Genomic DNA, 27944 nt, shown 5'->3' on the forward strand with positions numbered 1-27944 from the left:
ATTTACGAGCATCAGCTGTCTTGTTACCCGCACAGGAACATGACGTTCCCCGCCATGCAGCGATGACACCTGAGAGGCAGCGGGAGCGTATCGCCGAAATGTGCACAGCTCTCCAAGTGGACAGGAGGACACACAAGCAAGGTAAACACGCCACAGGCCAGAGATAGCGTACGGGCCAACCCTCTCTGCGGTCGCAGCTGGGCGTGACCCGAGCCATACGTGGAGCCTCTCAGCGAACGCTGACCTCAGGGCAAGAAAATTCCACAAGGGACCTCTAAAGTTGACCTCCAGCTGTAGATTTTGTATTATTGTCTGCGCACAGATGCCTTTTTGGCAATCCTGTCTGTACACTTTCACCACATGATATGCTGTCCCCTCCAGGCTTTAACCTGGCAAAACCACTGAAAAAGTATTTAAAAACAATTTTTATGAAGAAATCCCAGCAGCATGTGGTTAAGTGCAGCGTTTATTGAAGGACTAACTTTGCACGTTTAAGCAAAATGCTGAAAGCTTATAAAAGCAATATTACACCAATTTCAGAGTGCTCCTGCATTGCTAACAGGCTAGCGCTAGCCGCTATCTGCTATATGCATTGCCACTTCTAACAAAGGTAGACTGTTTTTTTTTTAAATATCTGACTATAAATTGTGTAACTTTTTACACTACCAATTAAAACATAACTTATAACATCACCTTTATCATTTATAGATCAAGTTCCATCTCAGTGTTTTTACGTTCTACCAATAGAAATGCATAACACTTATGTCAACAGTACTTGGGTGGTCTTGCAGGTGGACTTAGCTGCTAACACCACATGCAAGACCATCTTTTGAGTTCCAAAAAAGAGGAAACTACTTTAACATATGTCTTCTCTATGGTAGAGAGAGAGAAAACAGTAACACCCATTTCTCACCCAAACTGTCTGTCAAATCCAACACATGCTAATTGGTCCCATGAATTTATACATATTAAAAACAAAAAACAAAAAAAACGCACACCAAGACAGGGTGTAAAAAAGTGGCCATGTCTGAAAAAAGGCATTTGGTCACCCTAATTTAGTATGTCTGGCTCACAGCCAGAGGAGGCAAATCCAGGTCCAGAAAGTAAAACCCCTACCACGGTTTGGCTTTAACCATTGATGCTAGCTAGCTAGCTAGCTCCCTAGCAAGTAAACGAGCACCATGGGAGCTAGCTAGGGAGCTAGCTAGCTAGCTAGCACCTCGGGCTAAAGACAAACTGTGGCAGGGTTTTTACTTTCTGGACCTGGATTTGCCACCTCTGCTCACAGCTCTGGTATTCATGTCACAACTCTATATAGACTTCTTACGTGGTGTTCTCTTTGTGTACTCTAGCTTCCTTCCGCAATCAAAATGCAGGCATGTTAGATACCGCCAAGACTTTAAATTATAGGTGTAAATGTGAGGTTAAATGGTTATAATATGTGTTCCTGTGAATGCCTCCAACTAATCCAAATTCAGTTGGGACAGGCTGCTTCTTACTTGCGAGTCTAATGAGGATAAGTGCTATGGAAAATTGAGGGACGGATATGTGGCAAAATAAGCAAATTGGAGGCGGGCCTGTCTCTCGCAACCGACTATTTGATTTCAGACGATCTTCCAGTAATCACCCCCAAAAAACAAGGAAAACTGTATTGCACCTGTCAATAATGTGTTATTGTTACAGATAATGTAATGCACTTTAGTCCTCTGTGACAGTACACTTGGGATATAAAAAAATCAATCTAAAGACGTCATCTTGGCCTTTGGGAACGCACCCAGCACGTACGCAACGTGTCTCAAAGGCATGTTTTTGTTTGTTTGTTTTCAAAAACATGGCCGTGCAGCTGCATTTCTTTGTTGTGTGTGCAGCTGCATAACATTTGAAGCAGGATGCTTCCACTGTTGAACCGTTTCTATTAGAGCTGTCACTCACAATGACTTTGATTGTTGATATATGGAACATCTGGATTAATTGTTTGGCGCGTAGAAAGGTGAAAATACTCAATCAAGATGGCGCGTGCATGTGTTCCTTTTCTATTCTAGGGGTATGTTTTACAAAATGCACAAATCATTTGCCAGCGGAAAGCTTTACATTTCAACTAACCAAAAGTAGGCCCAACTTTATTTATGACACTGTTTTGTCAGCGCATTGCAAAGCATCAGAAGATTGGGTTTTACACATAGTCCATTATTCTGTCTGCGGGTCACTACGCCCTCATGAGGAATGTATGTGACAGAGTGACATTTTGAAGAGGTTAAACACAAAGGCCACATGCAATAAAGAGCTAAATGAATGTTCCCCTCCACCACCCAAAAAAAAGAAGAAGAAAAAAGCCAAGAATATCGCTGTGCTTCTATACTGCATCTGCAGGACACGAGTCCTGAAATGACATTGACTGCATTCCCGATGGCGCGCAGTATGCAATCTGCATTTCGACTGTCAGACACACCACCTTCCACATAAACAGCAGGTCACAAGAGATGATTTATAACTTCACAAGAGGGGCGACTGGCACAGATGAGTGTTGGCATAGAAGCCGGATAAGAGCGATAAAGGCCCTCTGTGAGAGAAAAAGGGTTGAGGGGTGGGGGGAACGCTGCTCTCCCTCTTCTTACCGCCTCAGGTTTCTGCTGACTCAGTGACTTTTATGGAGTTAAAAGTGGAGGTGGAATGAGGGGAAGGTAACAGAAAAAGCAGATGTGGCCTGTAGAGATAGAAAAAGAGCAGAAATGAAGGCGGTGGAGCAGCCATAACGCCATCATTCAAACACACACATGCATTCATGAGGCCGGTTTCCCTCAAGGGGAGAAGAGTCCCCCCCCTCCAAAGCCAAATAAGTCATTTATCACAACTGGGAGTGGACTACACCGGGAGAGTAAATTTAATTAGAGGGAAGCTTAGAGCGTGGCCAAGTGCTCCCAAAGTCAATTTCAATTCAAAGTCCGACAGTTGGTGCACAGTTGCCGTGGTGGGATTTACAGTGGCACACTTGATTCGTACAATTTGGAATTTGAGCAAAATATATTGCGTGAGCTTGGAAGTCAAATTGTCATTATGAGGGATGTCAAGTGATATGTTAGCAGATTATGCAAAATGTGCTGAAATATTGAGCGACTACAGCTGGGGCTTTATATCACGGTTATAAACCGAATCCCTTCATGTTAATAGTACAGTATATATCGTGATATTAACATAATTGTTCAAATTTGAAGGTAACTATTTCTGAGTGAGCTTACACGGCCCATTAGCTAAGCTATATTGATTTAATAAATAAGTTAAAACAAAAACAAACAAAGAAAGATATACTGTATTGTAATTAATTTAGTGAACATTTATTGCACAGATCTCATAAACTAGAACTCAGCACTCCAGAGTGCAAAATAGTGCAAACAAACACAAAACATACCTGATATAGTATAAATATTTACTATATATTATTAGAACTTTGATCATATCGTTTTTTTCCAGGCATCAGGTGTGGTATCCGGTATTGTACGGATTCATTTCAGGTTTTCAAAAATGTGTGCTTGCTGTGTAGCTGTTGTATTATTTCCTTCCGAGTCACTTATTAATTTATCTGACAATTTTCTGTTCATACTTGATTGCTCTCTACTGTAGCTCCGGCCTAACTTCTGTTTGACGTTTGCTGTACTACCTACGCACTAATTCTCATGTTACGCGACTCTACATTTCACAATAGTTTTGCGGTTAGCATGGCTTCTCCATCTTCTCCTGTTCTCTTTTGTTGTTCGGTGTGTCACATGTTTTGTTGTTCGGTGTGTCACATGAATAGTTACTCCTCATTTAGTGCTAATGATACTTTCCAAAAGTGTATCTTATTTGTTGCCATGGAGGCGAGGATTAGTGATTCAGAAAAACTGTTTCGTACAGTGTTTTAACCGCACTAGCTAGCCAGGCATAGCTCGTAGCTGGTGGCGCAAGTTAGCTTAGCGCATAGCATTACTTCGGGAGTTAAGGGAAGTCAGGAAAAGCGGGGGCGATGGGTGATTGTTTGATGTGGTCTTTTTAACCATTTTGTGGAAAGTATATGTCTAAGGAGGCACTAAACTTCTGTGTCCATTACCTGGCATGCCCAATGCCGTGTGAGATGTTATCATATAACAGGAATAAATGTGTGTATGTGTTTCCATTTTTCTTACACTTTTTGTGGCTCGAGAAGAGAGAAAAATCCAGCGAGTCACAATGAAGTGCTCAAATGTCAGCTGCTATACGCAACGTTGTTTGTTATCAAATTTAGAGGGCTTTAGTGTTTTAATGCTCTATATTACATTGTGATTAACTCATTTCACGAGAATATTTATTTTTAACTTCAGAGTGTTTAAAGAGTGTTTAACATCAATGTAACTGAGGTTAACTTTGTTACATTTGATACCTCTTATAGTAGATCAAATGGGACTAATATATTACGGTATGATGACTTCAGATCAACCAGTGTCCTGCTGTCAGGGTTTATGTTCAACCTTTAAAATGCTCGACTGTATACTCAGGATAATGAAACTTGTTGGACAAACTTTGGACAGTCCGCTTGTCATGTGCGCTGTCAGAAATGAAACCAAGAGCAAACATGGGCGGAGATAAAAATAAAGGCGTAAATCCATGTGACAATTGAGGCAAGCATGCACAAACCTTCAGTGCACGCGAGTTGACTCACATTTCCAGTAAACAGGTGACATGCTGGAAAACAACCATTGCAGCTTCACTATGTCTTGGTGTAACAAGAAGAAAAAAAAAAGGAAGCGTGCAACGAGGACGACTTGTCGGCCCCAAGTCAGAAATAGGAAGGAAGCCAACCCAGTAGAGATGAGCCACATGGCATTTTGGTTTCACAGCCATATCTAAGCTCTTCCTAATGCAGGCCTGTTCCACTACAAAAAAAAAAAAAAAGAAGCAACAGAGTCACCGATGAGATAGTCTAACCCGGGTGCATCACAGCTGCAGCAGATAAGCAGGTCGCATCAGGACATAGGGCCCTGTCGGACACTGATGGCACCCGCCCAGCCTCGCTCTGATAACAGGACATAAATACGAGCAGGCCGCCTCTTAAACAGCAGACAGCTTGGTGAGAGCCAGCCAGTCTGCTATTAATAATGTCGAGAAAATATTTGCAGAAACACCTCAGAAAAAAAAAGGGGGGGGGGGGAAACACTGCTGTAGTATAAAATCGTCAAGAAGGGCTTTCTGTTGAATGATTGTCCTGTTTAAAATGACAGATTAGATTGAATTGAGTTATTTTCCAGAATTGTATCATGTCAAAAGAAAATAAAATGTCACATGGTAAAGGCAACATGGCCAAAACCACCCAATTAAAATGTCCTGAGGCAGTCACTTCCTTGATTACATCCATATATATCCATTTTCTATACCGCTTGTCCTCATTTAGGGTCACGTTTAACTGCTGGAGCCTATCCCAGCTAACTTTGGGTGAGAGGTGGAGTGCACCTTGTACTGGTCGCTATCCAATTGCAGGGCACATGAGGACCAACAAGCAGCTACACTCACATTCACACCTACAAACAATTTTGAGTCTTCAATTAACCTAACATGCAAATCTTAAAATATATATATTTTTTAAACACAATCATATAACAATGGTGATGATCATCAGGTGTGTCAAACTCACATTAGCTCAGTGGCCACATGGAGGAAAATATTTTACCAAGTGAGCCGCACCGGTAAAATCATGGTATATAACTTAAAAATAATTGGCGTCAGTTATACAGCTAAATGTATAAGGGGGCTCAAATGTAAATATACTGTTTAAAAAAAAAACACAAATGCAAATGGAACACAGCAACACTTATGCCCGTATGAGTTCCGGGCGTCTTATATCTACCTGTTTTGCATATACATTGTTCCCAAAATGCATTGTGTGGCACAGTTAATGAAGTTGTAGGATGTTAATCCATGTCATATGTGTTTGTGTTACCAGTAGCTGAGTGTGCATCATATTTACTGTTCAGCACGTTTGTTTGATTTATGTTGGTTTATGTTTTTAATTTTTTCAACAAACCGTAACTTTACGTTGTGTGTAAAATAATGACATCCAGGTCAATTAGGTGTATAAGTTGCATTGCTCATCTGAGGATTGCTTGTGAAAATACAAATTTATATATTTTGATTATTGTCTGTCTGATCCGACATTACTTTTCTCGCGGGCCGAATTAAACCCCTTGGTGGGCCTGATCGTGCCCGCCGGCCATATGTTTGACACCACTGCTATACATGCTATTATTGCACTAAAATAAAATGTAATGGGTTGGTTTTTGCATAGCCTTGAGTTCCAATAAAATGATGAAAACATAACCCATTGTGGAACAGTTAATGAGACTAGCCGTAGCCGCTAAGTTTAAGTTAAACGAGCCAATGTAACTTTGCTGCACAAACTCGTTTTATAATAATTTAGTTATATGGAAGCAAAGCAGAATTGGCAGAAACTAATTTCATCGTTTCATGTAAATATAGCAAAACGTAATTAAATGTCAAAAACAAATTTCCCTCCTGACACATGCTATAGCAGTTAGCATTTCAGTTGCATTAATGATAATGTACATATGCTTAAAATCCAATTGGTTTGGACTGGAGGATAAAAATGGTTTGAATCCTTGCATTTCACCACTACTGCCTTATGCCATCTGAAAAAGATGTCAATTTGTCATCTTGCCAACCACGTGAACGTAGAGTACAAGTATAGCTCAATGTGACTGAACAAAGACGGTGAGTCAGGACTGAAATAGCAGCGCCACCCTGGAGTGCATCTGATGGCGTGAGGGTCAGGAGGTTGAGGTTTTTTGGGAAACAATACCGACCCGGCAGCAGATTAATCTTTTAACAGACAGATCCAAGGTGGCCAAATACTTATGAAACTGGCTGGACAGGAAAGCTGACGGTTTACATTGCGTTTATGAATCAACACCTGACTGACAACATCAACAAAGCTATCACGTTGATTTGTTTTGTTATCTTGGAGACTCATCAAAGACTCATTCTTCTTTCTTTCTTTCTTTCTTTCTTTCTTTCTTTCTTTCATTCTTGCTCTCAGCCAAATATAGAACCACAAGTGTCTGCCTTGATTTTCTGCATGATGGCAAACCTGTAGTTTGAGGCTGCATGTACAGATAGTTAAATGAAGAGCGTTTAGGAAGTATAAGGACAGGGCTTCCTTTCATCACGCTCTTGAATTGAAGAAAAATACAGATGCAGAAGTAATTTAAAATAAAACACATTTTTGGTCTTTCTACCTCAAGTCAAACTAAAGATATTTCTATTTTATTGAGTGTGTGTCGACTGGCAAAACACAGACATTTTTTAGTCTGAGAGAGATAACCACTAATTGGTATGTTTCTTAGAAAACTACAGAAAAACATTACCTGCTAGCAAACACCTGAACAAAAGAATTGTATTCACCTTGGCGGAGGTCTGTGCATTACTAAGTACCTCTAATTGGTCCTTCCAGTGAGTAGCTGTTAAAGTGCCATCTGTTACTTTGGCACACTCTTAACACTCTACTGTTTAATGCGTTTCATAATTGGTGTGGACTTTGTTTGGACTCTGGAGTGGGAATAAAATAAAACGTTTCGATAATGCACATGTCCAAGTCTCGTCATAGCGATAATGACGATAAGGAAAATGCGTTGGCATGCGTGTGGACGTCATACAGCTTTTGTCCATAATAACCACACCCGTGGTCGGGCATGAGGTAACTGTTTTGTCTCAACATCTGCAGCGTAATCACACTTCTCCGTCTTGTCTTGAGGAAGAATATGCCCATACATGTTCTCCTCCGCTGCGCACGTCCACTCGCAAGACATGTGACTGACTTAATCCTTCAACGTGAATGACTGTGTGTCACATACACGTACTATCACTCGACCTCACACACCCATTGCTGCCTCACATGCTGATAGTCACATCAGCTGTTTCCTAAATCCTCTTGGCCAGGCGTTTTTTTTTGTTGTTTTTTAAGAGTCAATGACAGCAGCTCGGGTTGACCTTGATGCAAAAAAGCAGCACTAATAAAAGGCCGTTTCATGACTTTGTTTTTCACGCCAATGGAGCAGCACTTAGATGTGCACACGTTACGGGATTCCCTTTATATTCATACAAGGAAGTGAAATCAAGACATATCTTATCAGCATGACAGCCAACTGTTTGACAGCATATTATCAGTTTCTTTTTCTGCAAAACACAAAAATGTAATTGATTAAATCTCTATCTCTTTGAAGAAGACTTCTGTGGCACCTTGTGCCTACCTGCAGGAATCTATTAAGAGTATGTGGAACTTTCCATCTGCTGGTTAATGAAACACATACATACACGCACACAGGAGAACCTGACATGCAGCCTTACCTGTGTTTCTCCAGCTCGTTGTGCGACGATCTGAATGGAAACAGAGAAAAGATGAGGATGAGTCTCAAAAATATGATGTGCAGATTTTGGCAGACTACAAAATGACTGTAAGGCAGTCACAGGTTGACTGTGAAAAAGACATGGGGTGGGAATTGAACCGACACCAGCTATACAAAAGTCAGTTATGTGAATCATAATGGTCACTGGTCAGTATGGAGATGACTTAACTGAGTCCCGTAGAAGACATCCCCAGACATTCCCCGTCTGTGGAGGCTTATGACTAAGGATGTAACGATATCCAAACACCACGATACGATATCACGATATGAAGCTCACAATGCGATAATTTTCATGATATTGTGGGGAGGTTGGCGATATTTAAAAAAGGTGACAATATTGTAAAAAAAAGAGAGCTTGTACTAAAAATTGTGCTTTTGTACATAACAACAATGCATATAAACCACCTACAACTACAATCTCTAATAACACTTAATATTGAGATTTAATATTGAGACGCTTACTTGATTACTACATTGAGTTCCTCTACATTTTGACTCGGTTCACAGACATATTACGTTCCCCTTCATCTAACGATTAGCGTAGATTTTTAACAAAGAAGGGCCAAAACATACCTAATGAAGATTAAACTGCATTAAAAACTAGCTACCAGAGCGTGCTAGAACTGCACAAATGGAAATCAACCTGACTTTTTTAACCGATGTGATGCTTTGCATGACGACGATGATATTATGGCAGTTTTAATATCGCGATGTCACGATAATGCCGTTATCGTTACATTCCTACTTATGACTCTGTAATGTAACATGCTTCTTTTCTTTCTTTATTTATTTTGGTAATCTCGGCCAAAAAAAATCTTCACAGGTGAAGTGAGAGGGGGGAAGGCTCTGGGTTTGGAAGATTGAGTCTTATATAACAGAAATATATTCTCATCCCGCTCAAATTCTAATTGGCCCCAATTCAAAAATTAGTAAACAGACTCTGAACCCCGCTTGAATCCTAACACTCTTGCAACAAAATGCAAGAGTAGTGAAGACAATAAAAAAAAACTCATTCTGACAATGGCATATGTCCAAAAAAAAGTAATCTCACTTGTAATGTGTGCAAACTGGAAGGTGCATAACACCCCCGCCTTGCCCACGCAAACAAATGGCATGCATGCTGAATCGTACAGCAGTGTGGATAACAACACGCCCCTCAGACGTCTGGAGGCCTAGACGCTGCAGAATTCCACGCCGTGAGAGTTATTCCGAGGAGAGCCCCCCCCCCCCGATATGATATGCTGACCCGGGAACAGCGAGGACACTGCAAGGCCTCTTGTTGATGTGGCTGTCATGGATACCGTGGCAATAAAAACAACAACAGGGACAACAAAAGTGTGTAGTGGGAGGGTGGGTGGGTTGCAGGCACACAACAAGCCCTTTCACATTTGGCGGCTGGTTTGAGGGCCCTTGTGCTGGCGAAGCAGCGGTTCCCACAGCTGTGTCGTCAAGCGCGAGGCATCTGGATGGCGACGCACCACGGGATGCGAGTCACATTAAGAAAAAATACTGTCTGTTTAAAATCATTGCCAAGTCTCATTGCTCACGCAGATCTTTAAAGGTTAATACACGGATACTGTTACACGTTATGTAAAAGAATGGCTTGCAAATAAGCATGTGACCTGATGTCATAAACTTCTATCAGTCAGCTGTTTTTGTCATGTAAGCCATTTCTGTTTTTGCTTCCACGTCCGACAGAGACGGAGGGAAGATAGTGTCATCAATGCGCTATAAGGAACAAAAACAGGTCTAGTGCAGGAGGCCGAGTGGGCTGGTGTTTGTCAAAAGTGTGTCGGTGTCTGTTTCAAGCACCACACCCACCTACCACTTCGCCATGCATGCCCCTAACCCAGTTGCACACATATTTGTGCTATGCTGTCAAGACAGTACCAGAGGAATGTGGAAGAGCATAGATTGTGGACCAAAGCCTGTGGGTTCAAGTGTACACAACTACACGCCTCAGAGTGTAGCAGTAGAGTTGACACAGTGCTACTGACATAATTCTAGATGTCAATACTGAAAGTGTAATATTTGATCACGCTTATACTACTACTACTACTACTACTACTATTACTCATTAGGGTTATGGGTAAGCTGCAGCCTATCCCAGCTGATTTTGGTTGAGATGAGGTATATTAAGCAAGTAGACAAACACTCACATTCTCACCTATGGACAAGTTAGAGCCTTCAATAAACCTAACATGCATGTTTTTGGAATGCGTCAAGAAGCCAGAGCAACTGGCATAAAACCACAACAACACGTAAACTCATTAAACATTTTCATAGAAGCATCGCATTATGATTCTACATCCAACTACTTTCTATACTGCTTATCCTCAGCCTATCCCAGCTGACTTCAGGCGAGCCACGAAGTACACCCTGGTCGGGTCAACCACCAATCACAGGAATGACATAGACAAACAGCCATTCACATGGACAACTTAATCTTCAATGAACCTAACATGCACGTTGTTATTCAGCATATACAGTTGGGTTAATAAGTTTACACACCCTGACAGAATTTGTGAGATTGTTGTGTATTGCAGAATAGCATAATCATTTAACAAAATGTAATAATGATACATGTCCAGTCATCAGTCATATTTTTCCCCAAATTGCCCATATTTTACTAATTAAACAAACTTTTGTGAATATTGCTGTGGGACAGTTCAATTCAGTCAGTATCAATCCAGTTTTTTTTTTACAGGCAACAAGTGCACAAACACCATCAAGCGAGGAGAAAGAGTGCAACTCCCACCATATACTGTACTTCAATTCAGCATGCATACACGACAGGAGAAACCCAACATGAAGGGAGAGGTGCAAAAATGAAAGGACTGCAGGTCCTGTGCATGGGGGGGGGGGGGGGGGGTTAGTTGTGCGTGTGCGTGTGCGTGTGCGTGTGTGTGTGTGTGTGTGTGTGTGTGTGTGTGTGTGTGTGTGTGTGAAAAGAGAGGGGGGCTACAGAGAGCCTTTTAGCCCATTTAGAGTTGACAGTGTACGCGTGGCAATGTTTATTAGAAACCAAAACAGAGAGCCCAGCCCAGCCCCAGGCAGCAGAGAGATGGCAGTGTGCAGGAAAACAGCGACTCCTCCCTCCCTCCACCCCAGCTCAGCCTGCAGCAGCGCTCACACCAACATGCGAAGAAGAAGAAGGAGGACAAAAAAGAAAAACACAGAAGAGGAGCACGTATAAATGTACCTATTGTTCGGACTTTTTCTGTTTATTGTTGAGGTTTTCGTCTTCTTCCTGGAGAAGTCGCTACTGTACGGTAAAACCGAGGCATATCCGTGTTCTGCCTCTGTGAACACAAACAAACACAAACGTGCATTTTTTGCAAAAGTGGCTGCAGAATATAGTCAATACGTGAGCTGTCAAGAAGTCGTGTTATTTTGTTAAAACACACGCGCACGCACACAAACGTGCCGTCATTTTTGCATCTGTCGTGACGTTACAAGCTGATGTCACTGTTGTTTACCCATTTGTCCTCCGAAATAAAGCACTCTACCAACACATAACGCCCGCTGTTTTAAGAATATAGACACAAAACAGCTTAAATTGATCATGTACATATCTCTTTCAAAAAAAAAAGGCACCAACAAAATACACCGGGTCCAGTTGGCACCCATCGTTTGATCCACGTCCTATTGTCTACACAGTGACACCATACTTGCACCACCGAAATATCAGCTCAAACTTCATTTTAGTGCCAATCACAAGCCGCCACACAAGTCAGCACTTCGTCCAGGTTGTAGTTAAAACGTTAATAATTGCTGTCATCGCGTCAATTTAGCTTGAAATACCTCTGTCTCTTCTTTCCAAGTACTCTGCAGCCTCCAGCAGAATTAGAAGTGAATTAAGTTCCATCTTGTTTTTGTCTCAAAAACAAATAGGAGACAGTATGTACACAAGTTTACATAAAGTATTGGAATGAAAATGTTAACAAAAATAATGTTTCAGTCCGGTGTGTGTACGAGGGTATAATCAGTTCTGAGTCTTGACGACTCCAAACTACAGTAGCAACAACCTACAGCACCTCACTAAAACTCAGTGAGGTGAATGATGTCATCCTCGTCCAATTGGGAAAGAGAAAGGGCGGGCTTTTAATGTAGATTTCAACCAATGAAGAGGAGAGAAATGATAGCATGGCATCTGATTGGCCAGACACCGGTTCAAGTAATCGGGGACATACCCTAGCAACAGTCCGCCTTCTCCCACATGGTTGGTGTGACGTATTCAAAAGCAACATATGATTGGTCAGACGCGCTCGTGGGTGTTTCTCATGGCTGAACTGGCCAGTGTTGTTTTGGTTGCCAAACTTCTCAGGAGTATACGTTTGACTTTAGACCGGAAGTAAACCGCAAAGGCCAAAAAGTTAAGAAAACGCGTTAGTTCTACATTTTAAGTGTTTGTAGCGAGGCAGAGCGTTAAAGTGAATAATTTATTCATACCTGGTCCACGTTATTATGAATGTTTTGTGTGAGGCCACTGGCAATGGTGCTGCGGTCTTTATGAGTGCGGTGGGCTATAATAAAGCATGCATTGTTATTTTGCACGATGCCTAGGGAATAAAATGAAAATGGGAAGGTGCAGAATAGGTCACATTATGTGTTTCTAATACAAAGGTAGGCCTATCATTTTGTCTCTCCCTCCGGGTCCTGGCAGGATGCTGTTGATGACTGTACTGTAAATTTGAAGAAATGTTGTTGATTGCTTAAAATGTATCCACAAAAAATCTTGTTTTGTAAATATAGAAAGTGACTCCAGATGACATTTAATTTTATTTTCAGATGCTTGGCTGATTTAAGTCTCAAAGTACTAATGAGGTCAGACTCAGGAGCCACTGTAGCTGAAGTCAATGTTTTTGTCTAGTTTGTAGCCCACATTATGTGCTCAAAAGCCTCAGAATGGTAAAATTTTGCACAAGTGACACAATCCCCTCAGATTATTGAAAGAGTAGGAACATCTCAGCAGGAGAGCCTGTTTGAATCTGGGTCGTTCTGGCCGTCAGATGTTTGTGGTGCTTCACATTGTTGATGTACATTAAATTAGAAAATCTTAACGGCTCTTAGTGTAAAGTGATAAAAAACACATTTGGACCAAATATTTTTAGGCTGTAGCTTTGTGCAGACTGTTCAGACAGACGCCAAGGCTTCTTTGACAATGTTAATTGCATGTTGTTACACTTGATAAATGTTAGCATGAGAGGTGTGCAGATGTTGACTATATCCCTTTAACATGGTTCTGACTTTTTTTTTTGTCCACTGTCATTTACTTTATGCTCAATGTAGAGAATTTCAGAAGCAGGTGACATTATGCAACTATGCAGCTGATTATTGTTATTATTATTATTATTATCATTATTATTACTCCTAAAGAAGGCTACTGCTATGGAAATGGAGATTTGACTTTTTAAGTGCTTGTTCTCACATAGTTGGGACCTGTGAATTTATACAACCATGTCAATCTTTCAGAGTATATGTCTGAGGCAACTTGCATCGTCCCACATCGTATTTGGCACGTCATCAAAGCTCCGGGTGAGTACTGTTTCTTATTATTATTGGGTTGCATGACAAAGTAGTGGTTAGCGCATCCGCCTTTCAGTCAGAAGATCCTTGTTCTACTCTCCGTTGAACAACTCTGTGTGGAGCTTCCTCCAACATTCCAAAACCGTGCATGTTAGGTTCATTAAAGACTCAATTATCCATAGCTGAATGTGAGTTGTAAAGGTTGGTGTATATATGTGCCCTGTGATTGACTGGCGACCAGTCCAAGGAGTGGCCCGCCTTTCAATCTTGCAAGAGCAAGCAGTATAGAAAATTGATTTACCTTGCTTTAAATTGAGCTTTGCAGCAGGAAGCGTAATGTGCCAACTGAGCTATAGTTTTTTTCCTTCTCTTTTGTGAAAATGCCAATGCCAAGCTGGATTCATGACCTCCTCTTAATTTAGTCCACTTCGGCACGGATCGAGGGGGATGTCTGTCTTTAACATGTCACTCCTTGAGTTTAGTAAAACACAATAGCTTAAGTTGGGTTAGCGTGCATACAAACATTATTTTTAATGTCTTACCTAATTTTTAAAATGTGTGTGTACCCATGAGCTCCAGGGTTTATCACACACCTAATGATACTCTCTAGTCTCCACTGACAATTGTGAGTCTCTTCTTAGAAACGGATGTCTGTTGTAGTACCAAGACTGACCTGTGAGAGGCAGTATGGTGCCACAAAGCATCCAGACTGCTTGTTAATACAGTTGTAGACAAAGATCGTTGGCCGATCTTTCTGACCAGAGCATAAAAACGAAAAAAAAAATGTTAACCTCCAATGAGGCGGTGTGCGATGTCACGGGAATGCTATCTAAAAAAAAAAAAGAAGAAAAAAAAGTCTAACTGTAACTCTTCTTGTCATTTTTATTTTGGTGAATACCGTGTGATGTTATACAAACAGTCGACAAAAAGACAGTCCTCCATAATAAGTTCAACGAAACTGCAAGCTTCAGGTCGCTTGCTATTTGACGATTGTTCTGTTCCACATCATCGATGGTCTTCCCCAACCGATTTCCAAGCAGAACAGGAGGACAAATCATTCTTAAAACACCCCATACCATAGGACAATCACTATCATGATCTTGAATAATCTCTTAGAGCCGGCTTGGCTTTTGCTGACCTTGACCTCAAGGAAAGTGCTCAAATTCGGCCTGATTATCAATATGTGTTTACTCAGCTTTAACGGAGCCTCACAGCAGCAGAAACAACCATATATGAACATATGCCAAAGTCATCGCGTTTTAAGTTGTCATACCAGATGATTTGTTCGGCCTGCATCTAGAACGCTATCCCAGCCGTAATTATAGACAAGTTATGCAACGCGCAATCCGCCTCTTATCAAAGGCGCACATACAGCGACGTGGGCGCAGTGTGTCGCTGAACTCTGTCCATGCCTTGCTCGTCTAAGATTGCGGGAGGCCACGGATTTACAGTGTCACGCGAGGCACGGGTCCTCCCAGGTCTTGCATTAGGCTGACCTCAGTGTAATCGAGACGATGTCGACAAGCCGACGTTGACCCCGAATGGACTGTTTATGTAAGCAAGCAGTCACCATCTTGTTTTGTTCTTCACTTAAAGCTGTGCTTGCATATGCTTAGAGGAGATGATGATAATTATCTCAGTCAGTGTGTTTCTGTGGTCAGCAAGCGCTGATCAAGCAGACACGAGAGGGTTTACGAGGGACCGTGAATTTGTTTATTCATAACCTTTTACAAACGTCACATTCAAATGAAATGAAATGCATTACGTTGTTTCATTGATGCAGTCACTGATGATGTAGTGGTTCACTCGCCTGACTTCCATTGAGGCAGGGTAGGTTCGGTTTGGTAGCGTAGTATATAAATATAAATAATACTGTTGCAAGTCACTGTAGCATTATGCGCAGTTTGAACATTAAACAATGCTAAAATTGTCCTAAAAAGTTAAATACAACGGAACTGTACTCGGGCAGTGATTTTTTCAAGTACTATTAGAGTGAGGCCAAGTACCACACTTAGAGAATCACCGGTCTACACTGTATGTATCCTGTGATTGAGTGGTGACCAGTCGAGGGTGTAATCTGTTTGCTCCAACTCCTTTTAATCCAGAAGTGTATAAGTGATATACAAAATGGCTGTTTGGATGAACATCAGCGCAATGTTATCATGTTGCTGTGTCTCATACAGCTCACATTTTCATATATTTAATTTTCACATAAGATTTAAATGAAGTGAACCTCTATAAAACTTAAAACGGAACACTGATGATGACGTATATGGTGATTTTCATTTTGCATAGTTAATTCAGTGCTGAATGTTTATTCCAGTTTTATTGTCATCTTCCGCCTTGTATTCAAGTCATTATATACATTATTCACGCAAATTTAGCCCTCAGGGAGGCACAACACTTCCTGGGCTGTAGAACCTCCCAATTTAGATTTTTGTAATTCAAGTTGCAATGCAATGGTCATTTTCTGTAAAGCGTGAGACATCCAAGCAACCGTTTGCATCATTTCAAAGGAAAAAAGCCTTCACCCCTCCCGCTGTAACGCTTCTATTTACAGGCTTTATCATCTGAATGCACTCGGATCATAGTGGCTCAGGCCTTGCAATGCTTCTTGCCCAGGGCCTGGCTGCCAAAGGACTGCACCCTCCCTCACCCTCCATCTGTTTTCCTCATTCTGTTCTTCCATCTTCACGTCTAAACCAGTTGGTCCACCTTTCCTGCGATTGGCTGGCTACCGGTCTGGGGTGTACAGAGGACAGAGGATAGGCGCTCTTGAAGATAGATGGTCAGGTGGGCTGCCACTGAATTCAGACCTGAAAATTAGCTGCTTGACAGTTTGTTGTATGATTCCAGTGTAGCTCTGTTACCTCAGGTCTGGACATTGTGGAATTTTTTTTTTACCAACAACTTTTCTTCTATCTTCAATAACTCCCCAGGTCAATGTCCGTACATGTCTAAGCCTGTACTGAAACAAGACCACGCGTTGGCATGCTACCATGAACCGTCTTTCTCTTTAAAGGAAATGTCACATTAACCGGTGTAGCTGGTGTAATTTCCCACTTGACATCAATATTGTAAGTCACAACTTTTGTTTCAGCGTGAGCGTGATGCAATCCTCCACATGGTTTGCTCAGTCTTCTACACGAATGGCAATTAGTCATTGAGCTGTTGGTCTCTCGTAGCGTTTTTTGGAGCATCCTGTGTCTCATACATGCTCACGTCAGATCGTAATGCCACTGTCTGGAAATGTTGCTACATGCTGAGTGAAGAAAGGTTTGTCCACAGTGAGACAATCTACACCCGCACACAGGGGGTCTTTAAGATTATTGATTGGCGCGCAATGAACAAGTGCTGTGTTGTATGATTACATCATCACCACACAAGGAGACATGCTCGATTAACACCGGATTTACTGTGCTTTATTGTATTTTTATTTATTTTTTTAATTTTAATTTTAATTTTAATTTTAATTTTAATTTTAATTTTAATTTTAATTTTAATTTTAATTTTAATTTTAATTTTAATTTATTTTGAGAGCTTTATTTTTATATATACAGTGGTCCCTCGCTAATTCGCGGTTCACTTATCGCAGATTCACTACATCGCAAATTTGTATTTGGGCCCAAAATTCATGGTAGCTTTGTTAAGGCTCAGTAGAAGTGTATCCCTCCTCCAAAAACAACCAAAAACGAAATAAATAAATGAATAAATAAACATTTAGAAGCTTTAAAAAAAAAAGAAGAAGAAGCTTTTCGCTCCTAAAAACAAACAAACAAAAACAAAATAAATAAATAAACAAATACCGGTAAATAAATACAACAAAATAACAAAATTGGAAGGTTTTTTTTTTTTAGAAGTGTGACTTCAAAAATCTATTTATTATTTTAAGAAACATTTTTGGGTAGATGGGTGTGGAACGTAACACCTGGGGAAAGTGATCGAAAACTATTTATTTATGGCCTACAATTATTTACTATAATTATGACTGCACTGGTGTTTTGTGACTTCACGGTGCATTCTGACAAATTTGAATGAAAACTTCTGAAATGAATATGAATTTCAAAAGTGTCTCCACTTACAGATGGTATGCCACAGTCACCTGTACCACATTAACTTACCACACCTTTGCATTCCACTTTTATATAATAATTTCAGGTGTTTTGAATCCAAAGCAGTTTCGTGGTCAACACTCACTTCTCCCGCCCTGTTGTGCTGAAAGCAATGTGCTGCCCTACATTACACTAATTTGGGATGTAATTATCTGATTGTGGGTTGTCAAGTCACTGCGTGAAAGCACACACACTTTCTTTTTTTTCTTTTTTTCTTTTTTTCTCTAAATACACACACTCCGTATAAAAAGTCAAGGCTCATTATCACGGGATCTTTCGATGCGCCTGCTATGTACGAAGTGATTGCACCGGTTTGGAATGAATCACACCTGTCTAGTGTGAACACGCCCAATAAGTAATGCCGCGAATAGTAGTGTCAATATATAAAATGGAACAAAGGGATGTACCCCACACTTGCATGTAAGTGAATTAAATGAAGGTTATTTATTGATTCAACTGGATTATGTCCAGATTGCGTGGACATTTCTCAGCTTTATTTTCCGGACACAATTTGCATATAACTATGAATAAGGAGGGATATGCGGCCTAAGAATCATAGCCACAGTATCAGCAATATGTTCTGTTATTATATACTAATAATTAGGGGTGTTAGAAAAAATCGATTCGGCAATATATCGCGATATGTTCTGTTATTATATACTAATAATTAGGGGTGTTAGAAAAAATTGATTCGGCAATATATCGCGATATTACAGTGTGCAATTCTTGAATCGATTCAATATGCGGCCGAATCGATTTTTAAACATCAATTTTTTATGGGAATGTTCAACAAAACGTCTTACTTAGGGTTAGGATTTACACATTAAGCATGGAAGAATGTTATATTAATGGAACATTAAGCCTTAATATTTGATTTCAGTGCTGTTCAAACATGAAACAGACTGCAACCTGTTTGTTAAATGCAGTGGCTCAGTTATAAGCCTACATTTTTTGATAAATAAATATATTTTCATACAAATCTTACAGTGTACATGTACAAGTTTACTGATGAGTATTTTCTAAATTTGAGTTTTAAAAAATCGCAATAATCAATGTATCGATTCGCATCGGGATTAATCGGTATCGAATCGAATCGTGACCTACGAATCGTGATACGAATCAAATCGCCAGGTACGAGGCAATTCACACCCCTACTAATAATATACAGATGCACTAACCTAATCTTTACTCCCTATCTAAAATATTTACCATCTGTGCAGTCTACCTTTTTGTGCTTCTTAGTCTACAAACTTGACGTTTGCTTACACAGTACGCACTTTCTGAATGGGCGAACTATTTTATTTTGTGTCCCTGTTGTATCCATATCCCTTCCCTGTGTGGTAACACCTGCACTGTTTTCCCTTTGCCCCCCAACCCCCTTCCAAGTGGCTGCATTCCTCACCTCTTTTGCTCTTTAGGTCAGGGTGCCACAGTGAACCCTCAGTTGCTCCATCCTGCTCCACCTGTGCACATGACAAACCCCCACATTGCACTGACATATGTCCTGGCATCCTGTAAGGAGGCTTGCAGACGTCTGCTCCTTTCACAGGCATTTTATGTTGAACTTTGGTACACGAGGGGTAGGAACACCACCATGCCGCACACTCCCAACACCAAATAAAAGACAAACAGGCACTGAAGGCGAAGGAAGCCTCGGGGGGGGGGCAGGGTTGTGCGCGGACATGAGGTTGAAAAGGCTCAAATAAAACAAGCATATCCGTGACCATGGCAACTGGCGAACTTGAGCTAATTCATACACTCAAACAGCGGGTCTCGAACAACAAACATTCTCCCTATAAATATGCAAGCCGGGCCTATCCTCATTTGTGTGTGGGAAGAGGAGAAGGATGGTGACAGACCACCCACCCGTGGATGTGGATCTAGGTTTTAAATAGATGAATATAAATGATTGTGGCGTCCCTGTTCTGATTTGATATATTTTGATGTGCAACCAAATGCTTTAAAGTTATGCTTTCCTTATGCTGACAAAAATGGATGGATGGAAGTCTCATATGCTAAACACTCCTACCCTTAGAATTTATTTATTTATTATCGTGGAAAACTACGGAAGCGTGAAATTGCCATTGTGGAATAAACAGTTTTGAATAGGGCAATGTCGTTTGAGCGTTTTGATCAAATATAGGCCAAATGCTAAAAACATCTAACACAGGTTAGGTTTTAGCATAGGTTTTAGGTGAACTAATGAATACACACTCACACGCACGCACACATGCACATGCACATGCACATGCACATACACACCCACATACAAAATACAAATTATTAAAAAAAATAATAATAATAATTAAAAAAAATATATATATTAAAAAAAAGAGAGCAATGATGATGACATGTCAAATCAGTAAAATTACCGAATGAACTGAGCTCTCCAGAAAAAACTAAAACATCTAACACAGACACCCGTGGCGGTCACAGGCGGACAGGAGGCTCACTAACAGTGAAAATTAACTAAGTAAACATTGTTTATTGGTCATTTCATATTTGAGCATTTTTCGCAATTGAGCATTTAGCCTACATTTTACCAATACGTTCGAGCCATGTTGGAGTATGTTGGAACGACTTTATCAATACATTCAGACCACCTCGCAGTATGTTCGAATGACATGGCCCAGTCAAAACTGTTTACTCCACATTGGCAGTTCCAGGCTTCCGTAGAAAATACTACAAGAAGCGCTATATGGTTATAAATGAATTGAAACCACTGGTCTTTAAAAAACATTAACAAAAAAGTGACATGGGGGGAATATATTAATTTCAGTCAAATAGTCTACCAATAGAGCTGAAAAAATTCACTTGGCAACTAAACATACCTGTCTAACTATTTTAATGTGTCCCTAACCCTACCCCAGACCATTACAATTGAATTCTATTCAAAATCTAATTTGATGGTGCACCCACAGGGGTGCATGCGCCACGCTTAGGGAATCCCTGATTGACATCATTATCGGCCATTCAGTTGATTTATGAACAGGAAAAGGCATTTCTAGCAAACCGCCCCGTGGTTCTGCCTTTAATCAGATGTAGGAAAATAAATGGCAAGCTGCAGACACGTAAATTGAAACTCGCATGAAATGTGCTTAAAAATACATAATTCACTCATCTTTTCCAAGTAAATTGCAAGTCTGTACATTCAAAAAATGCATGAGCAGGGTTAATTGTGTACGTTGTGGAAAAAGTCAGTCTTTTCAACAGTTTTGCACCAAAGGGCGTGGCAGGGGACATGGCGTGAGAGGCGTCACGGCACCGTAATTACTGGCGTCTCTTGAGACACAGACGCTACATACAATACGACATCTTTTCCCTCACTGATTGCCTGCGAGCCTTGTGTCGGTGCACTTTACTTTACAGCCTGGCACGCATACTTGTTATTTGCATTGTGAGCGTTTAAAAAAAAAAAGTAGGAAGAAAAACGGACACGTGTTTGGGTGTCTACGTGCATTATTTTGCCCATCTGGCATTTCAGACCCACAGCTGCAGGGTTCGGGGTTTGGCTCATATCCGGTGCTGAGCTGGCAGTGGAGGGAGGGCTGTTAAAGGGTCTGAGGGTGTGCAAAGAGTCGCCACGCCGCTCCCTTCCTGCTGTACTATTCCACGACTTCACTTCCACTCCAGAGCTTTTTGTCTCCTGGCTTCAGAAAAGGGGTCTGTGTGTCAGTGCTATACTATGTGTGCTGCGTTTAACCCTTTAATAGTCAGTGGAAAACTCCAAACTTCAGCCTTAGGTGTTTTTAAAAAATCATTTACAAGACATTGTTCACTTAAAAAAAAAAAAATGTTTATAATAGTATGCACATTTTGTTTGTCATGGGAAAACATTCAAAACTGGGTCAGATACAGTTAGCAACATTAGCCATTTAAATTAGAAGCCTTTAAATTTGGGTGACTATGTGGATAAACGGCCAGATGGAGAGATTTATCTATCTATTCGTCATCCTCCATGACAGTGGACTGATGGATGAAGAATAAATATACCTCTCACACTCAAGATAATGCTTCTTTTTTTTTTTCCTGTAAAAGTTTCGGCCTTGGCGGAGGTCTGCACTCTACTGAGTGACATTCAAGTCATATATGGTCATTATAGCATTACTGTAACAACAACTTCAAAATCAAATTGTAGCTTTTGCACTGTAGCGTATATTTATATGATGATAATTCATTATATAGACATTTGTCCGAAGCCACACTGTTCATAGTTTTTGTCTGCAACAACCCAAGATCACATTCAAATTGTATGTTTTTATAACAGCACTGGAGATCTCAACATGGGCAAAATATCTTCCTTCAGTTTGAACACATTTATTATGTCATTGAACAAACAGTAAATGACCTCAGATACCCCAGCAGATTCTCTACTCACATCTGCTTTTCATTCACATTGCATTGCATTGCATTTCTATACTATAGCAGTATGGGTCGTGAAGTGAAAATGTATTGATTTTATTGCTACTGATCTTTGCACACAGTTATGTCATGGGAGATGTTGAATTGTGTAAAGACTGTCGTTTATGTTTATGACTTTCTCATCATGCCGTGTATTTGCGCTGCATCTACTGCAAAGACTTTAGCACATCTATGAATATCGGAAAATGTGTAACATACTGTAGGTGATATTAAATGATTGTTATATAGAAAAAGTCAATGACAAAACACAACATGTTTCAAACTTAGCTTATCCTCCAATGTCGACCTCCATCACGGAGAACAAAGAAATACAAAGAAGAAGAAGACAAAGAAAAGTCATGTTATCGAAAACTATCGACAAAGGGTTACTGTTAATCCAAGGTGCTCTTGCCTGCAAAAAATACTCACAAAATAAAAAAGCCCCCAGACAGGTGGCGTCCCCTGGGCCCACATCAGGTAATTACCCCCAGGTGCTATGTACATGTGCGTGCGTGCGTGCGTGCGTGCGTGTGTGTGTTTATGCGAAGCAGTGCTGACGGCAAGGGGTAATCCAGACATGTTAGAATCAGTGTCACCTTCAGGATTTTACTTCAAACGCTCGCCGGTGCACAACAGCAATTGTCCACAGCGGCAGGAGGGGGCCACGTTCTGCACTTGAGAAACATTTTCATAGCGAAAAACAATAACACAGGACTACTCTTAGTTTGCGCATCTTATTTTAGAATTATTGGGTTTTCATTATTGTGAAAATGAAGGAAGAATCCTCATTTTTGTCGTCATGAACATGTGCATGTTCAAACTCTTTGCGGCACACACTGGAACAGGGAGTGACTTAGCACCATTTTGTATCTTAAATCCTCTTTCCCCATTGAAATGAAAGAAAATGCCATTAATCCGTTCCAGCCTGCCAAAAGAAGCAATGAAAGATTATTATTATTATAATCATGATATACTCAAGTGATGATGTAGTTATTGTTAGATTAGGCCTCTTAATGATTAGATAGGTGACTTGAGCTGGGCCGTTGTGTCGCTGTGGCCTGTCCTGGCTTAGCGCCTTCCTAGCTATCTTCACTCTGGTGCACTTATCCAGTTTAAACCATTTAAGACCATCAGGTCACACGGGCTAGGCTGAGCCGTCCACCGTGTGGGTGGGCAGCCAAGATAGTATACGAGTAAAGACCATTTTGAATAGATTAGCCTTTCTTCCGGATTCAGCAGAAAAGGCTTCACAACTGTGTACTTGATCGTTCTGGCATCCATTAAATAGTTCAACTGGGAATGTGCAGTCTCCTGGTTGTTATTATTAATATAGCGAGCATTTAAATTAAAAGAACCGGTGAATGTTCCCATCTGAACTTTACAACTGGTGCAGACAAAAAAAAAACACTGAAATGTTTTTTGTTACACTTTAATCTAAATAAAGATAACCTGACTTGACTTGGCTTCAAGGTAAACCAAACCGGGCGTCACAACCTTTTTAAAGTGAGAGCTACTTCTTGGGTACTGATCAATGCTAGTAAGTGCTAACACTGGGCTGGACTGGCTATCTGGAAAGTAGGGCAGATGCCCGTTGGGCCGACCTCTTTTGGGGCCGATGCAGTGCTTTTTAATGATAATTTTCCTACATTTTACCCCTGGAGACTGGCCCACAATTTAGAGGGACCAGTCTGTTAATCCAGTTTGAATATACTTAGTAAACTGAAACAGCAACAGACATTAGTGGCAGAACTTCATGTTAGGCAGGAGTTGGGCCGGGCATTAAAATTGCAAATCTAGGTCAGTGCTTTTGATTATGTTTAGGCTAGCAGGAAAGGCGTTTCTGGCCCTGACCGTTCACCACTGGATGCTACACAACACAGTTTTATTAGTGTGGGAGTGCTGAGCATGACTCAGGAGATTTGTTTGCACACATAACTGAAGTGGTACTGGTAACATGTCTTCTCCGTATTCGATCGATTCAATGCATGCAGTGTGGTGAAGTTGTTCCGTTCTGCCCACAGATGCTTGCAGGCCTCAACAGACACATAGAAAGAGCGGCCCACGAACACACAGCTGTTTCTAATCGGTAACTCAGCACTGATGGCTGACCTACATTCTGGTGCGTGCACGTCTTTGAACCCGTGGCCCTGATACGAACAGCCATGGGGGAAGGTAGAGGGGACCAGGAAGAAAAACAAGAGAGAGGGTTGATGATAAAAAAGGATGCCAAAGTCAAGTTTGGAGTAAGTACCGTACAGTATGTTATAATATGCCCCATGTTGTTTTCATTGAATGCCGTGCAGGTAGATGTCCAATCTTGTGAACATTTCCACAGCCCCAAAGTGCAGCTGTAAAAGAAGAAAAAGACCCCCCCCAAAAAAAAACATCCTGACCATCAATTTTCTGTTCTTGTTACACTGGGAAAGTCCCTTTTCTTTTTCTTCCAAAATTGCTTTTCTTTGTCAACACTCGTCTCTGCCATCCATCAAAATTTCATAAAGTCGTGTGCCGTCTGCATTTAAATGACCCTCCCTTTTTTTCATTAAGGCTGGAAGTGCATGTCAGCAGCATTCCTTGCATGCAGGGGACGGGTACCGCCAAGCACTCGGGGTCCCCCCGGTAATGACTCGTGGCAAAGATCCTTATCCTTTTCTCACTCCCAAATAACTTGCCTGGGTCAGGGAAGGAGAAAGACAAGGGGTGGGGGTGGGGGGAGGGGGGGGGGGGTGGTCATTTTTCAAAAATCCTGCAAAACAAGAGGTGTTAGCTGTTGGCATTAGCATTAGCTTGCACTGCTTTGCAGAGTGGGTGGAACTTAAAGTGGGTCACTGTGTCTCTGGACTGCAGGGTATAAAAGAAGAAATGAAAAATACAGGAAAATGCAGAGTGGAGGTTAATTTGGCAACAAATTATTACAGACACTAAATACAGATTTTTAAGATGTGACAGACCTCCTGCTCTTATAGTGTGTAGTGTGTTTGTAATAACCAACTGCACATATGCACTCAGTAAGAAAATCACTCAGGATATATATTCAATAATTGGGCCACTGCTGACTTTGATTGGAAAAGGAGGAAATGCTTCAATTCGGCCTGATTGTGATTGATTGATTGACTCGATGGTACCAACTCTGCATGCCACGGATCAACTCGCTTTTGACACATTTCCATTGCACTTACTACCAGGTACTATGAGCAGTGATGTCAGTGCTGCGTTACGAAGTTGCGCCTTACTCTAAAAATAAGCTTTTCTCACTTTTCAGAGTAGCGACCAATCTAACACATTATCTTTCCAAACAAGTCATCAGACTAAAATTACTCTATGTACATTCACAGTCACACCAGATTGTAACTGCAGGAGGTCCATAAATGTAATCATTAAATTTATATTATAAACAACGTGCATTATAAATGTTGAGTTTTGCCATTACAACATTAGTAGTTAAATATCTCAAGTAAATAAGATGGTCTTTACTTTAGATTATTTATTTATTTAAGGTATTTTTCATTAAGTGAAGTCCGGAAGTTGATTTACCGGTAATTAGAGACAAATACATTTGTAATGCAAACAAACTTTGTTCTTAAACGTCAACTTTTTTTAGGTGGTACTTGGCGTAAAAGTCTGGTTTGACAACCACTCCCATAAAGCATGTGTGACACACATAAGTGCAAGTAGGGAAAATGTTTCTGTTTTTTTGTCGTTCCCTTTTCGCACAATGGCAGTTTTCTCAGCCGCAATCATGTCTTCATTTTGTTAGGAAACACAAACATATGGTTGCATTGTCATGTGTTTTGCACGTTACACTCTATGGCTTTACATAAACAAAGAGCGACGCTACCATACGCGCATGGGTTTAAAAGTGTGTCACCGAACTCAAACAAGACAGTAATGAGGAAATGGACTCGCAGACACGATGGTCAGCTTTTTTTATGCTGGTGCTTAAATTTCCTCTACAACAACAACATCTTGCTCGAATCATGCCTGAAAAAGATTTGGTCTGGGTGCGTCATGTTGCATGTTGTGCCTTTCAGTTTTCGTGGCGCTTTTATTAGCGGGTACGAACACATCCTCTAGACTATCACAAGTGCTGACACTCAGGTTACCTTTGACCTGATGTCAACTGGAATGACTCCAAGAAACCACAATGCCAGTTATATCAGTTCAAACTTTTATAGTTGGCAAGTACAGTAAGTCAAAGTACCATGAGTGATGTTTTGGTTTATTGCTTTATCAGAGAACTTGTTTATAAAACAGAGTAAAACGGTCATTAAAATGTCACATGTGAATCAAGCAATTTGTCACGTGACCCCAGTTGACTTCCAAGTTGGTTTCATTTCAAAGCTATTTTTCCCATAAGGCAGTGCTTGTCAAATTGTGCCAACGGGACGCGTGTAACCTCAAGAAAAATGTTTTTTTTTTTTTTTTTGCCATACTAGAATAAAGTGTAATTGCACATCCACTACAGTAGGTGGTAGTGGCGCTTCTATTGTCACAGAGTGGAGAAGGAGTTTCAACTTATCTGTAGAGGTGTTATTACAACAATTCGATAGACAATTTAAACTATTTATTGTCGTGGCGGAGAGTTGTAACTTGTAACAACAACAAAAAAATAATTGAGAAGCACTGCCTTTGAGGGGAATGATGTCATTTTAATTCAGCTCAAACTGTCCCTATCGTAAAATCTTCATTTATTGTAAAGTTAATATTCCCAACTAACAAAACATAAAAGAAAAGTCCTCAGTGGCACTCTTCTGCACAATTATGTCTGTTATAATGGGACTAGTTTTTCTATGCACACAAATTCTATATTTAATATAATGTTAGCCTTATAAGTACAAGCACAAATTGGTGAGAAAAAAAACAGTTCAATTTCTGGGTCTGTGTTTAGCATCACCCTTTCTTCTGGTGGCCAAACAAAAACAAAAAAAAGCAAAGAAATAGCAAGGTGGTGTTCTCAGTGATGAGCTTTATGTTTGCGAAATATAACTTTTGGAATTGTATCCAAAAATGTCAAACCTAGTTTCAATGGACCATAACAAAATCTCAAAAAATGAAAATGTATGTGAGGTGTAAAGTAGGCCAATGCGGCTTAACTAAATAATGGCTGGGAAACGCTTTAACATCACAAGTGTAGTGCTATAGTCTGCTTGTCTGGGTTTATTTTTGCATTTAAAATACTTTTTCTTTTTTTTTCTTCTTTTTTTTTAAGCGTAGGTCCACCTGACACGTGTTGTAAACCGGCTACGTGGTAGTAAGTGACGCCTTCTCAGCAACGGACGATGATTCACCTTCTGCTCGGCATTTGGAAATTGTAGGGAAGTTCAGTTGCACTTTCCAGATGACGTCACTGGATGAGACGTGTGACTGTAATTTTGACAGGCAAGTTTCAAAATACATGCAGACATTCCTTTTTGCGGCGCAAGGACTTCTGTTTTGACAATGCTGTCAAAATGTGAGCTCTTTGCCGTCTAATCTT

The 27944-nt window shown here is 40.6% G+C and overlaps 2 protein-coding genes across 8 annotated transcripts in view; one reads left to right on the plus strand and one right to left on the minus strand.

Annotated features, from left to right (window-relative positions):
• The window catches only part of mxd4 (MAX dimerization protein 4), a 32170-nt gene extending 19721 nt beyond the window's left edge, over positions 1-12449 (minus strand). Inside the window, exons 1-3 of the mRNA XM_086082335.1 lie at positions 12231-12449; positions 11629-11728; positions 8368-8397 (exon numbers count right to left, since the gene is read on the minus strand). Coding sequence (XP_085938461.1) covers positions 8368-8397; positions 11629-11728; positions 12231-12294 — 194 coding nt within the window. The 5' untranslated portion in view covers positions 12295-12449. The remainder of the gene's footprint in view (positions 1-8367; positions 8398-11628; positions 11729-12230) is intronic.
• A 267-nt stretch (positions 12450-12716) lies between these two features.
• Positions 12717-27944, plus strand: part of LOC147169594 (uncharacterized) — a 33068-nt gene continuing 17840 nt past the window's right edge. The window contains exons 1-4 of one of the 7 annotated variants that reach the window (XM_086082880.1): positions 12717-12801; positions 13902-13964; positions 16578-16748; positions 24490-24711. In XM_086082880.1, the coding sequence (XP_085939006.1) occupies positions 24631-24711 (81 nt within the window). In that variant the 5' untranslated portion in view covers positions 12717-12801; positions 13902-13964; positions 16578-16748; positions 24490-24630. The other 6 variants (XM_086082877.1, XM_086082881.1, XM_086082879.1 and 3 more) reach the window with 6 other exon arrangements.

The sequence above is a fragment of the Leptonotus elevatus genome, chromosome 8 (genome assembly GCF_054856555.1).
Source record: "Leptonotus elevatus isolate MCC_2025b chromosome 8, RoL_Lele_1.0, whole genome shotgun sequence".
In the NCBI taxonomy this organism is placed as follows: domain Eukaryota; kingdom Metazoa; phylum Chordata; class Actinopteri; order Syngnathiformes; family Syngnathidae; genus Leptonotus; species Leptonotus elevatus.